Here is a 15,681-nt window from a genome sequence, read left to right as displayed (position 1 = left end):
GATTTGGCCTTGTATTTATGGATCTTCTATTAACTAAATCACAACCGGAATTCAATGACAGAAGGACATAATACAAAACTTAATGAATAATTGCAATCAAAATGTTTGCGTTATAACGCAAACCTTTTAGTTAATAGAAGAACCATAAATACAAGGCCAAAAGGTTTGCGTTATATCGCAAAGGTTTGCGTTATAACGCAAACATAGGAAGAAATGTTAAAAAAAGTTGTGTGTCGCTTATACGCTTCCGTATCTTTGTGCAATCTCAGTGTGTAATTTTTAATTCTCAGTGTGTGTTTTTAGGTTTTTTAATCTCAGTGTGGTTTTTTTTTCAATTCTCAGTGTATAAATTTTTCGAAAAATGGTTTAAACATAGTTTTGACGAGAACGGCTTGCCATACTATATATTTGTGTCTGTCATCTTTTCTATTGTAGAGCTGAAAGTGAAAAAGCAGACATCATTGTACCCATAGTTTTTTTATTTAATTTTGATGTATTGCATGAAGGCAATAAATCAACTGATAAGACAATACATCATCTGTTCTGGATTATTGACAAACTATGTTTCACAGTTATAATTATATGCATACAAATGCCCGGTATGAAGATGGAGGCAGTTGTCGTAGGAAATGCTAACCGTCTGTATTAAAAATTTGTAAAATAAACAATTGTACATGCAGATGCATGAAACAGTCAAAAATAAAAAATACGTTAAACATTCAACTTCAAATATTTCTGAGACAGAATAAGAGATTGACAACAAAATTAATTTATTTCTATTTCAATATTGCGAAAACTTCAAAAGGCTCACTTGGCCCGAATGACCATGTGAAATTTGTCTTCACTTTGCGTCTGTCATCGGTAAACTTTTCTTTAAAAATCTTCTCGTCTGAAACAGCACAATGGATTGAAACCAAAGTTTATCTGCTTCATCTGTAGGATGTCTGCTATAAACTTTGTGATTTTCTTCCACGTTGATCAACTAATATGGCCACTGTCAGAAACAAATAGAACATAGGTTTTTTGGCTTATATCTCTTATTGGGTAGAAATGTTCATCAAGACGAGATTTATCAACCGTGAACATTTTAGAAAAAAATGTGTTAACCCGTTTTGAGTAATTGCCCTTGAAGTTTAGTTTTTCTTAACTTTTTTGCAGTTCTTGGCTATTTTCACGAATAGGAGCTTGTTTAAAATGTTTAATTTGCAAAAATGATCAGTAAGACAAGATCTATTTATCCGAAACATTTCAGAAAAAAACTGACTACCATTATAATATAAATCGCAAAAATTACCAGCCCAACAAGATCTTTAAGTTTTTGCATATTTAAGATCAACAGGACAAACAAAAATAGTGTGCAATTAAAGGTAAGACTTTCACTTTTTTTCACCACGCGAGCTTCTTGTTTAATCCCCTTTTGGTTTGTATAGACAATCAGATATCGTAAAATATCACCAGCAAGTCACACAATGTGTCAAGCGGAAGTCTATATATAGTTAAATGATATGCTCTGCATAATGCAAGACATAGGGATTCTAATCCAGTTACAGCGTCGTAATCTATTTGTTTATTGAAAGAAGACATGTCCATCAGCTCATGGTTCAGTGATCTCAACGTTGAGTCCGTTTCTTGGATACTGTCAGCGATAGGTCAACTAAAGTTTGTGTAAAAATGATTGCATGTCTATATGTCCGTCTAAAGGGTTCATCTGACCATGACCGTATTTTCGTGATTCATTAAGTCAATTACTCAGATACTATTAGCAATGCGTCAACTACAAATATAGAATGGTTATAATGTGTTCATAGCAGTCTGGAAAGGTTAATCTGACCGTGACCTATCATGGATCACTGATATGTCAAGTTTAAGTGATGTCTGTAATAGGACCTTGACCATAAAGAAACATCATCAGTTAAGAAATCGATACTTTCCAGCGTGTGCAATTTTGGTAGAATGTTGTATAATCTACATTCAAACCTCTGACCTTCAATATAGTTCAACAGGCTTCATTGAACACATAATTTGAGGACTTCACTACAGTAGTCATGAACACATTTTTCGAAGGGCACATATAGTTTGGTTTCCAGCATATTGTTATGATATTGTAACTATAATATTTATTGAGTTGGCCTAATTTGTTTTGTGTGGCCTTATGATATGTTTACATATTTGTACTTGTTTACAAAATGATATTGTAACTGTGCAGTTTAGAAATCACTGGAACAATCATAGAGACTGATGGAATGATTAGAACTTTCTATTTGACTTGCATAACTATTCCATAATGATCATAATAAAAGATGCGTAATTTAAACTTCTTACATTGTTCTAGAAGTTTCCGTTCTAAAGTTTTCTAGGAGTTTCCTTTCTACAGTTCTAAAGTTTTCTATAAGTTTCTGTGACAACTATATATATTTAGATATTAATGCAATATTGTTTGCAGTCTGATAAGCTATAACCCATCTATTAGGTTTTCTTATTTCATTGGTCAATGCCAAGGCAATATGTCAACTATATTGGGTACTAGTATGCATATTGATTTTAAGGTGAACATGTTCTTCTAGCAGGATTTACTGATATCGACCTAATGTTCATAGTTAATTGGTCAATGAAAGGGTTTCGTCATTACGTCTGTTTCTCAGATACTATCATAATTAGGCCAGCTATATTGGGTAGGAAGAATGATTGTAAGGTGTAAATGTCTGCCTGTCTGACAAGATTCATTTGACCTTGACTTCATTAATGATTATCATTGATCAATGTAAAGTTTCATGGTTGTCAGGGTTTTTTCAGATACTATAAACGATATATCAGCTATATTTGGTATATAGAACATCCTCTGAATTGTTGACATCTCTCTCCAACCCTTGATTTTAATTCTGTGGTGACCCCTGAACGATTTTAATGAGTACATGTCTGTCTGACAGGGTTCATCAGATCATGACCATGTTTGCATGGTTCATTGGTCGTTCTATTGCTTACAGTATATGACAAGAGGACCAAACTATGGAAACTTAACATTGACCAATGAGATGCTGCTGATTGTAATCCCTATGTCTCACGTTGCAGGCCAGACAAAAAGCTCTAGCTACTAGGTAATACTAAGGTCTGGATACAAATGTCATCCTATCTGCTGACTTTGTCCATTAATCCATCCACATAAATGTATCCAAACAGGTGCTGAAAAGGTGTTTAATCCAACAAAAAATCAATTCAGAAATGGGAGTTTCCTAGCATTAACAGATGTTCTATGTAAAAACTAGAAAGATTCTTAATCTTAAAGAGGAACAAAAACACCAATGCATTTTTTAAAGATTTTAATATCTACATATGATATATATACTGACATTTTATTTGTAAAGGATTGTAAAATCAATAGGTTGTAAAAATACATAGGTATTAATTAAAATAATTCTAGACAGATTGTTAATAAAAAAAATATACAAATGCTTTATCTTGTAAAATTATCACAAAAATAATATATAAATATTATCTAAAAATAATAATGAATGACTTAGAAAAAGCAGTTTGTATGTAAAAATGCAGTAATAGTCATTTTAAAATCTAGGAATGTTTTTGTAATAATCTTAAAATATCACTATCTTAAAGTATGGATTTCATCTTTTTTGCTAAATGCAACAATTTGAACATGGGGAATGTTTATAAGATCAACAAACCACAAAAATAAATTATCTCACAGCAGAACTTAGCAGGTGAAGATTTGATATTAAATGCATCATGTTTTATGACTGATAAAACTCTTTTTTTCCTTCTTAAAAAAAAATTATAATGAAAAGACATCATAGCACTTAATACTTATATGAGTTTCGATTTCAATCTGTTCAATGAAATTGGTGATATTTTAAAATTCTGACATTATGTTGTGAATATACTATGTTCTCTATTCTTTAAATCTCGTTATCATCATCAATTATTTGGTTTAATAATTATCCCAGTACAAAATTTCTGAGATATTTTCCATTTCTTTCCTAATCATAACAAACTATCAATACTGTCATTGTACATTAAATACTGTCAGCAGATTTGAACTGTGATTGTAGAAATATTAAAAATTATTGTACCAAAATAAGTATAATACTGTTCATAACTGAACTGTAGGGATTTAATGAATAAAAATAAGACACATTGAATATTAAAATAAATAACAAAAAAAATCAACATAAATTGTACTACCTGAATATATATATTAATCATTATATCTACAAATAAGGCCAAAAACTTGTACATTTAAAACTAAGACATAACATTATCCCTCCACAGGAAGAGAAACACATAAGTAAGAAAATATGGCAGAAGACTTTTTCTTGTTGTATCCCAACTGCAAAGTCCTTTAAGTAGTAATTATATGATTGAGGAATATTTTCTTCTCTATAAATGTCTCTGCTAGGCAACTGATGGTTTTGTTTTTTTTCTGCTATGGCATTGTTGCCACATTATTTCATTGTATTCTCTTTGACTATGTTATCAGAGGGCTTATATTGTCCTGTTGTCATTTCTTTTCAGTTTTAACCAAAAAACTGTGTACTAAAAAATATTACAGTCAAATCTGCAATAATGAATTGTTTTAGGGAATGCATATTAGAAAAATTCACTAGAATGTGTAGCTTTCTAATAAAATCACTTCAATATGACTTGAGATATTTTACTTGCAAACTCAACAATTCATACAGAATATCTTGGACAACAGCCCCCTTAAAAATTTAAATTCTTTTACAATATAAAGTTTGGCAGTAAAACAGATACATAGATTGAATATTATAAATGACACAAAATGATACTATAAGCCAGAATTTTGCACTAAATAAGCACATTAAACAAATTTACAGAATACTTGACTATCCATAAATTCACACAATAGTCTGGTAACTGAAGAGTTTGACAGAAAACCAAACTATTAGGAAGGAAATTTCACCATTTGTTATTTAAATTCATTTTTATTTGTTTCTATAACAAACATAAGTTAATATTATTCTCTTAATATATAAAATGAGGAGGAAATTATTGCCAATGTTGAAGAGGTTGAAATTTCTTTTTTTTTTAATAAAGCACAAAAGATTTTCATATTCCATTGCCAGTATATATATATCTACAAACACAACAATAAGTTTGGCACATTACGTGTGTACTAAACTATATCTGTTTATAATGCTTCAACAAAAACAAAACAAATACAAAACATTTAAAGCTCTCTGGAACAAATTGAATTTACATGTATAATGAAAATCTGAAAGGTTGGCAGGAATTCTGATTTAAAAGAATAAAAATAGATCTCATGTGTATAACAAACAATTGCAAAGTACAACAAAATTCTTAATATGAATCATTAATATTATATACAAAAATCGATGTCTCATTTCTATTTGTATTTAAACTGAATACAAAATGTTTCATCAGATTTATATCACAGACTCAGCATTGTAGAGCTTAATTTTTCTATTCTATATATACAACACCTATTCTAAAGAATTTCAAAACAAAAATTTCCCCATGATTCTTTTTTCCAGAAAAAACATAATGGGTGTACAGATAAATCATAACACTATTTCAGTTGATGAGATAAACAGTTATGATCTGTGAATGGACAGTGAATATATGATTAGGGTGTATGACAATTAATATACACTGCAGCACTATTTATTGCAAACTGGTGATAACTTAATTTAAGAGTAAAAATTCAGTGGTTATGAAGAAGAGTATTGTGATTGAAGTATTAGAAATACTATCCCCAAGATATGCGTACGTTTTTAAAGTTAGTAATTGACAAAAATCTATCAGTTTTCCCCCCAAAAATCCATTTCATCTACAAAAATATTTTATTCTTCTTTTTACTAGTATATAAAACAATGCTATGAAATATAAGTTAGGTTCATATATCATATATATAGTTCATACTTGTACCCTACTTGTACCCCAAAAATATCTCATCAAATATAAGCAGAAAGCAACTTTTATTGGAACTGAACCTTCTTTTAATTTTTTACATAAAGAAATTGAACAATAAAGTTAGTTTAAGCTACTCTGACCGCCATTCCTTGAGGTAATTTTGTAACAGTTTGGATTACATTATGTCTAGCGCATGTTACACTAGGAGCACTAGAGTCGTAACATGGGCATAATGGACGTGGTTTGGGAACGTAATCTTGACGGTACATGGTATTATCTTCAAACTTAGCATCACTTTGGAAGGCTGTGTTATCTGGTTTGAAGGAGCGATTTGGCACCATTCCATGTGGAATGTAGTGGGCTTTCTGAGTTGACATGCCTTCAAATGGGGCATTGTTGGGATGGTAACCATCTCTAGCAGGTTGTTCCACTCTCCTGACTTGCCACTGTTTGTAGTTTTGTGCATAATTTGTTGTACCATCGAAAGGTGCATTAGAGACTTTCCCAGCATCTGTTGGTCTCATCATGGCATTTCTAGCCAATGGCAATTGTCTGTATGTTGAATTATGGGTAGTTTGCATGAACATATCACCTTCTGGTTTCTTGTAACCTTCCTGAACGTGAACATATGGCTTTGATGCTGGATATTTGATATAATCTTTACGGTTAGTTGTTAAATCTTCTAATGGTTGACCTGACGAGAATGCTTGATTATCTGGCTTGAAACTTTTTGTAAGTTCACCAACTGGTCCCCTGTAATCTCGTTTAAATGTTGTGACACCATCGAAAGGTACACCTGGTGCTTTGTACTGCTCTCTTTCCCGTACAAATTTTGGCCCTAGAGCATGTGGTTGATAGGACTGCCTGTAATCAGTATTGTCAGCAAATGGTGCATCAGATAATTTTGATGCCTCTTGGGGTTTCATTGATTGGCGAGGAGGCTGGGCATATTTACGATAATCATGATTCATAGTTGTCTCCCCTTCAAATCTGGCGGTTGGTTGTACCCATGCATCCTTACTAACATAAGGTCCTGGACGACCAGACATATCCCATTTCTTATAATCAGCTGAAATCATAAAAGTAAATTAGATACTAGTACCCGGTATATAGTTTTGAAAAAAATTCACTGGACAGAATTAATATAAAATACGATGTTAAGTTCATAACTACGAAACTGAGTATGAAATGCAAATTGTCCAATTAGCTTTAATATGATTTCTTTTGTCACCAAAATTTTTGGAGACAATTTTTTCAAGACATTGGCAGTTTACTATTTGTTAGTTAAATAGTTATTTTGACAAATTTTATAATAATGCATACTCTTAAATATTTGTAAAAATTTAAATCTGTATTTTTTGAATAAATCCATCTTTGAAAGAGACAATATGATTTGTATTAAATATTTCAGATCACTTTAAGAAATCAATTTAAAAAGTGTCCATTACACTTACCTTTATAAGTTGGTTCCCCTTCAAATCTACCGCCTTGCATCTTTTGTCCATCATGTCGAATCTGTGTTGCAGGTGGTGCCATCTTCTCTGTAATAAGATAACAAGAGATGAGAATTTGAAACTTATATGCTGTGTTCAAAGATCTTGGTTTAAAAAAATGAATGTTTATAAATAAAAGTAAAGTAGATATATATATATACACATGTACTGAATAGGATCAAATGGTGAACAAGAAAATCTAGCTCAGGAAAGGAACATCTTTATTGCTTTTCTTCATGCTGAATGTTAATGAAGGTTTTCACTAATACCAAATCATAATACACTGTATATTGTACTACAAGATCTTGATGGTTTCCAACAGTTGTTATCATCAAGGACTGATAAAGTGTTGTTTAAACTTTAAGTGGTAAAACAATTACACAGATAATTTATTTTGCAAACCGTGATATAATGAACTGTAATTGCATGGAAGTATTATAGCTTTTCTTTTAATTGATAATTAAAAACATAAAATTTATTGATTAACTGGGCACGGTTGTGCCCTTTTGTCATATTTCCACTATTCAATACATTAATATATTAAGAAACCAAAAAGGTCAACACTGCAGCATACATCTAACGTAAGCAATGAATTTGTCAGAAGTTGGATTGAAATTGTAAGGTTATCAGGCCAATATAGTTAGAATGTCTCGGAGGGGATCGAAGCATTAACAGTCAGGGGAGTCATCCAAACCCCTGTGGCTACTGAAGTGGTTATCGTATATGGGTAACAATATTTTGTGTAAGAATAACAATAAATCTAATTTAATGCTTATTCTAGGCAGTTATAATAAGAATTGGGTGAAATTGTCTTTTCCCCTTATACCTATTTAACAAGAATCTGGAAATAATTTTGGATAAAACTTTTGGCTAACATCAGTTTTCTATATATGCTCATGTTAAACAAAACTTACTTGTAAAATCTTTATTATAAGATGTCATTCCCTCCATTGCACCATCAGGTCTTTGGTACTGATCTGGGACCCTTACAAATGGCTTCTCTAAGGGATGTTTGATGTAATCTTGTCTGCAAATTAAATCATATATTCATATAGCTGATTCTAACTTGTGCTTATTTCGTCTAGAAATCAATCTTCCATTTTCTTAAACTTAACTATCCACAAAAAGTAATATTACAACTTTCCTTTTTAATTTGTTATGGAAGATATTTTAAATATCAATTAAATTTTTTTTAAATCATAATTATTTGAAAATTGTAAATGTGAGAGAAAAGTGTTCAGTAACAAAGTTGTTAAAATTTAGCTACTCTGTACTCAAACAAAAATCTGAAAATTCCTGAGTTTTGATTTGGCCATTTAGATACATGTATATGAAAACTTTTTAATTCTAAAATTTATTTACATATTTCTAACTTTAAAGTTACATTAGATAAACACCCAAATGACAACAACAAATCATTCTATTGTTTAACTCTTTTATTTTCTTACCATGTCCAGTGTGATGACTGTCAGGCCTTTTGTCTGTATACATTAAGTGTGAATAAAAATATTGACTTATCAAATGCTTCAAATACGTTTTAAATTTACCTGTTAAAACCTGCAGGAATGGGAAATAATATTTTTAATATTTGAAATGCCATTATAGAAGTAAATTGCAAGATACTAATTACGTATATATACCTATTTGTGGTTCTATCCTCAAAATTTCCACCCTGCATAGCCTCTGCATTTGGTTTGAAGCTTTCTCTAAGATTGATTGGGTGCTGTTTGTATGTCTGATTGTATTCTGTTGATTTCTGGGAGGGGTCTCCTCGACCAATAACATCTGTGTGTACATGGGGCCTGGTATGCTTCCTAAGAAACAAAAAATTATCATTAATTCAGAATAACATAAAAAGAATCATTAATTCTGGATAACATCATAACCTTAAAAATGTGTTCAATCATTTATTTTGATGAGGTTTTTTGTCTAGTTATTGTGATCATGATGAACAATGAAAAAATATTGATAACTAAATCAAATTCAAAAAATATTTATGATGAGTTATGATTGAAATTATTAAAATGAAAGCAAATTATAAAAACAAGGAATACAAAATATGTGTCTGTTACATTCATTGTAAATAACCCATTCTTACTAAAGGGAGATAATTCATGTTAAAAAATGCGGCAATGGTTTTTGAATAATGAAAATGTTCTTTCAAATAGCAGATAAATAATGCACATACAGCTGTTTATTAATTACAACTCCAGTTATACAACCAAAACAAATTCTATTCAGATTAATCTACTAGTTAATAAGTATTTAAATTTGGAACATATTTAAATCATAAAATGTTAATCTGTGTTTTGGATCATTGGTTTAACAAGATCAGGTGTAAAAGTCATTAAGACCACACTTTAAAACAAAGTGTTTACTCAGATCATTTAACTTAAATATAAATTTTTAAAAAAAATAAAGTTTTTTACAGTATTATTTACAGTTAAAGAAACAAGAAGACCTACTTCTGTGTGTATTTATATAATCTTTTTTTTTTATTGAGGACTGTTTTTGCTAAGTTATGGGATTTACCCTTCTGTGACTGAATAAGCTGAATAAACTGGTAAATGAGTGCTACATCTTGACTTGACATAATATACTAAGAATGAATAAATAGAAAAATGACCCACACATGCTTATTGGATGAAAACGATGCATATATACTATACATTTATATATCATCATGCATTCTTGCATGTTCAAAATATACAATTCATATATTTATTTGGATAAAAAAATGTGTTGACATCTCATTAAACGCAAAGTAAATCGTTGGAGAAGTGTAGATCATTTGCTGAAACAAACAAGGGACACAACTACTTACGGATTCAAAAAATCAAGCTGATGATTATACCTAGAATTATTAATAAAATAATTCATGTTGTTCATCACTTCTAACAATTAAATAAAATTAAAGGATAAAAAATAGGAACGTGACTTTTCTGACTTCTACAATGAACCAACTATTGAAAAGCATTGCCAAAGTCAATTAATTTTAGCTATATTTTTCTTTAAAAATTATGAAACAGGAGCTAGCCCACTAGTCAGATGTCATGATCTTTAGCATTGGACAGCAATCCTATGGAAAGACAACTTGCTTGAATTGGGGCCAGCAATTTTCTGAATATAATATATGAACAATAGCCAGTAAACTAACAATGCATAAGTAGTGAATTATACCCAAATAATTGGCAAGCTGATGAGTGAAAATAAGAATAATGCTTCATAACTCAACTGGGTAATAAATAGTGAGCAAATTATCCAATAAATTACTTAAATTCTCAAGTGTTTGGGCAAATAACTTACTAGACTTATAAAGATAAAAGCAACCATAAAGACAAAGCCAGTTTGTGCAAATACATTGTTAGAAAGTAAATGTATAATGTATCATTAAATAAATGTTCACCATTCAGTTTATCAAGCATAGATCATTGGTTTATTTTGCATAAATTTGACTACGGCTAAAGTTCCATATGACACAACCACCATACTATGTTAAGAAACACAATAACACACTACAGTTTATTTCATGGAGATGATATATGGAACTTTTTCCTTAACTACTAGGAAGATTAGTTTTTAGAAAAGTTATAAAAAAAAAAGTTTAAAAAATGCACATATATACCCTGAAAGATTGATGGTATACAATAATTTTTTCTGAGAAACAAAAAGGAGAAACTGCATTCAATATGCCATTTTTAACTTTCTGATATTCTAAAAACTGGTTTCAAACTAAATACATTGTAAGTCTTTATTTCTTAACGCCTAAATAAGACAAACATGTGCTCGAGGTTACTAATACTCAAAGATTAACTTACCAGTACTATTAAGTTATTATGAATCCTTGCCTAACTAACCCCCTTATTTTTACCTTGACTTAAAGTTTTTCTAATTGCTGACAGTAAAATATGAAATATTCCAAAGAAGAATTCATTAGGAATGGTTTTGATGTTTCACAATATAATCTATCTGAATTGTCTTGGAATTTTTAATCTGTATTTTCATTTATCTCATTATGAATGAATGAAACTATTTCATGCAAGGACCCTGTATTTTCTACATGCCCATTGAATAATTCACTGTTGTCTATTACAGTATTTAGTTAATGCATGACCCTACAAAACAGTACAAAAGAAAACAAAACAAAACTCACATAAAAGGTAATAAATGAACCTAAAAAAACTCTATGAGAACTGTTCATATGAAGAGAGAATACATGAAATGTGTCGCAACAGGATGGCAAACTATATTTTATTCATATTTATAATTTGGCACCACACTAACCAGAGCGCTCATGATCCAAAAATCCTGGTGAGAACACTGAATTCTTGATTTGACAAGCATTTTAATGTACTCCTGTACTTGAAATACATCTTTCATTGGTAAGTTTTGCAAAATGTTTGCACTTTGCTATTTTCTTTAACCTACTGTAAAAGGCATTCTACAATGACAGTCAGTATATTTTATTGCTGTCTTCATAAAGTCACTAGGAGCCACAGTGGCTAAGTGGTCTAAGTAGTCAAACTACAGTACATGTATCACAAGCCTGTCAACACTGAGGTTGTGAGTTCAAATCCTGCAAAATCTGGATCAAAACTCTAGTTTGTCATATATTCAAAAAGTTCAGTTCATAAATTTAAATGTGTAGCAGTTTCAGGGTGATGTGACTACAAAAAAAAATAAACCAAGACTTTAACTTGATATAAATTATAATGTGGGATGGACATAGTCAGACCAAAAACATAATCGTAGTTGGGGCAATCCAAGGGCATAAAAACATTACCAAGTTTTTATGATAGTCATATATATATATATATATATAAACAACTGAATACAAAATGTCTGACCATCCAAAATGGATCCTGCCAAATTTTAGTTTACTAACCAGTATAGGCAGTACCCGGTAATCCCTTTTGGGATTCTGAGTCCAAAGTGATTTTCTGATAGGGCAGCCAAATCAGAAACTTGCTCAACACTCAGAATCCCAAAAGGGATTAAGCAACCAGAAACCCAACATTTCATTTCTTGACCTAATACATTGGCTGTTTATCAATGTCTTTATTGAAATGGATGTACTAAACTCTATTAAATAATATCAACAAAACTCAACTGGGTTGTTTAATACCTAATTTCAGGTGGGGATTCATCGGGGCGCACACGGCTCTCACACCCCATAAAAAACTTAAAGTAACAAAAATGTTATAAAGATTTATTTACAGCCAAATGTGTGTCAAATTAAGGTCCTCTAATTCTAAATTTTCAGGAGCCTCCCCCCTCCCATCTATATCAAATCCTGGATATATATATCTACATGTAATGAAGTCAAGTTTTTCAGCCTCCTCATTAAACTGAATGAGGTGTGCACACCTGTAGGATCATAGTGGGGCTGGTTGGGAAGTAATATATGATAAATCCTTAGTTATTAGCCAACAATATTTATATATGGCTCACAGATGTGAATCCAGGATTTTGAAAAGGGGGCCCAAACTGTCTAGTTTGGGGTAGAACAGTAAATGTCTGGATTGACCATAAATGTAGCTCCATAAGGGGTGCCCCCCCCCCCCCCTAAATCCGCCTCTGGCTCAAACTAATTTACATCTTGTCCAGATATATCTAGTATATTTCCTGTGTTAATTACAATTAAGAACACATATTCAAGTCGTTTTATATACACCTGACAGACCATGGTGATTTCTGATGTTGTCAAAAACTCTAAATTTTAACGTGTACGGATCTGCACGGTATTTATTATTTTCAGGTGAGACATTTTTGACAGGTGACTTACCCGCAAATGCATTCGTTACATTTTGTCGTCATTTTTAGAACTTTTTGCCTGTAAATTGCACTCGATTGACTCTCTTCCTCACAGTTGTATTCCTCCTCAATCAAACGTCGTTAAGCGCACCTGACAGGTGTTTATCAAAATGGTGGATGGCAACTGTTGACAAACCTGTCGGGATAGACAAAGTACTATTAAAGGGATATAATATAAGGAAAGGCTGGCGCGAAATTTTAAAACTTGATTCTAAAAACGTTTACTCGGTCCACACTTGATATATTATTCCCAGGTACACAGGTATGAGACGAGATTTTTTTGTTTTTGAGTTATAAATACATTAAGCATGATCAAGGACGTATGTTAGTTATACTTCATTGGCATGATAAGACAAATTACATAAGACAATATTTATTGGCACAAACACATTTACAATAAAGTAAAAAGGTTAATGAATGATTAAATATAAACAATAAAACAGACAATTGTCAGTACAGTAGAAAGAGAGTTGCAGTGGCTTGCATATGATACATATAATACATATATATTAAAAAATTATCGTCTCGCAGATGTGACTCGGTCCTGTTCAGCTGCCGGACTACTGTAAAACATTCAGTAGTCTTCGGACAAGGGAACGACCAATTAACTATTGTGTTTTTTTGGTTTTTTTTTTTTATCTTGAAATGTTTTAAAATCGTAACACGCAAGCATTTTTTTAAAGAAATCAAACATTAAATTTAATGGGAAAACTCGGAATCAGAATTGTATATTCCTTCACCTTGATCAAAATATGTTTTTCTTCCAATCTGTTCCAATCAAAAAAAAAATCAGAAAATAACCATAAAAAAATAAGGCAGTGTATATAGTGGGTTCAGAATGTGAGGTTATGAGAATGTGGCAAGACGGGAGAGAGGCGACTTTGTGATTTTTGCTGTTGACGTAATTTACACATAGACCTTTACCGTTATATTTTCTGTTCCCGTAATTAACTCTTCTAGTGCCAGGAAATATTCCGCAACTTTCCGTTTACTGCTAAGCTTGTTTTTTTCTACAGTACACAAGAATATTTGCCGTCAGTGACGTTAACAATAAGGTCGCGTCATAAGTAAAGATTTTTCGTAAAGGGTACGACGTCTTTCGGTGATTGAACGGCAATTTTGAGAAGTCTTGCTTCCGTAATTGTACTTTTTCGGTAATACTTTTATTAAAAATAATTTACAAAATTCTCCCGGCCGATGATGGGCAGGTTTTGTTTTAATTTTGTACTTCTTTTTTAAATAGGAAGAGATGGTTCCACAGCGTTCAAACAAATAGTACTTACTGATTTTCCCCCTTTTCCCCGCCTGCTTTTATCTTTTCCCAACAATTTACAAAAACATCTATTCTTTTCAGAAGAGATTTAGAATTCAAAAACTATTATCTTCAAATCGTGCTGCAAAAAATGTTTCCATATATTTTAATTGTAAAAAATAGAGAGCGGCGAAATCAAGAAAACTAAAACTCTTATTTGTTCACTCTGCCGTCTTTATTTTAAATTTTACAGCAGGTAAATTTTTCTGATTTTTTCAAGAGAAAATGCGGGTTTAAGAGAAATTTTCGTTTTTGTGGCGAAAATGAGGATTTCAACCCAAAAAGTCAAAAATCAAAAGTCTAAGGTAAGTCATTTTAAAATTGGTCATTTCAGAAAAATTCTATCAAAATTTGACCATCAAAGTCACTTTGCATTGTTTTTAGGTGAAAAGATACACGCGACAAAAATTTTGCAACATTTTACATTTTTGTGTTGAAAATCTGTTTTTTTTTTCTGAAGTCAAAAATAAAAATTCATTAAATCTTCATTTTCACAGAATTAGATGTTGTTGACTCCAGTAACATTGCGATTTTTTTTTTATTCATTTCAAGCACTTATAAAGAAGTCACATACAATTGAAACAATTCCAATGAAATTGATGGAGGTGGTGCGTTTCTTCTGTTGTTGATATAACAATAAGAAAATGTGGTATGATTGCCAATGAGACAACTCTCCAAAAGAGACCAATTGACACAGAACTTGAATTAACAGGTCACCGTACGAAATTGAGTATATTTCAATATTAAAAAATCCCCGAATTATCTCCCCTAAAAAGTTTTTTTTTCATAAAATTTTGCTATTTGTGAAAATATTCTAACTTTGATAATAAATCAAAGTTTAAATACTTTTTTTTCTTTGTATTAAATATATTTTGCTCGTTCGAATGATAAATTAATGTTAAAATTTGAAAGATTTCCGAACAAGATGCCCAGTGAAATAGGCTCGATCTACCTTGATTACCTCCAATTATGATCATGGAATATAATTACGTCACATTTTAATGATGATTTAATGTACAGTGGTTGTTTCGGAACTGAAAAGTAGGTACAGCGAAGATACATACAGAGCGGTAGCACGAACATCTCATATGTGCAAGGGGCGCGCAAATGAATTAAATTACATTATTAAATGATATGAGCAAATCAGCCCTAACACGA

At 31.2% G+C, this 15,681-nt stretch overlaps 1 protein-coding gene across 1 annotated transcript; it reads right to left on the bottom strand.

Moving 5' to 3' along the window:
* Positions 1–3,302: 3,302 nt before the first annotated feature.
* Positions 3,303–13,347, bottom strand: LOC127734392 (stabilizer of axonemal microtubules 2-like). The gene is made up of 5 exons (XM_052244231.1): positions 13,183–13,347; positions 9,038–9,211; positions 8,312–8,424; positions 7,359–7,445; positions 3,303–6,973 (listed from the first exon to the last, which is right to left on the bottom strand). The coding sequence occupies exons 1-5, from the start codon at positions 13,212–13,214 to the stop codon at positions 6,030–6,032; spliced, it is 1,350 nt and encodes a 449-aa protein (XP_052100191.1). The 5' UTR covers positions 13,215–13,347; the 3' UTR covers positions 3,303–6,029.
* Positions 13,348–15,681: the final 2,334 nt, after the last annotated feature.

Source organism: Mytilus californianus, unplaced genomic scaffold (genome assembly GCF_021869535.1).
Source record: "Mytilus californianus isolate M0D057914Y unplaced genomic scaffold, xbMytCali1.0.p SCAF_3, whole genome shotgun sequence".
NCBI classification, from domain to species: Eukaryota; Metazoa; Mollusca; class Bivalvia; order Mytilida; family Mytilidae; genus Mytilus; species Mytilus californianus.
Note: the sequence above shows the minus strand (reverse complement) of the source record. Positions and strands in the feature narration are given on the sequence as shown.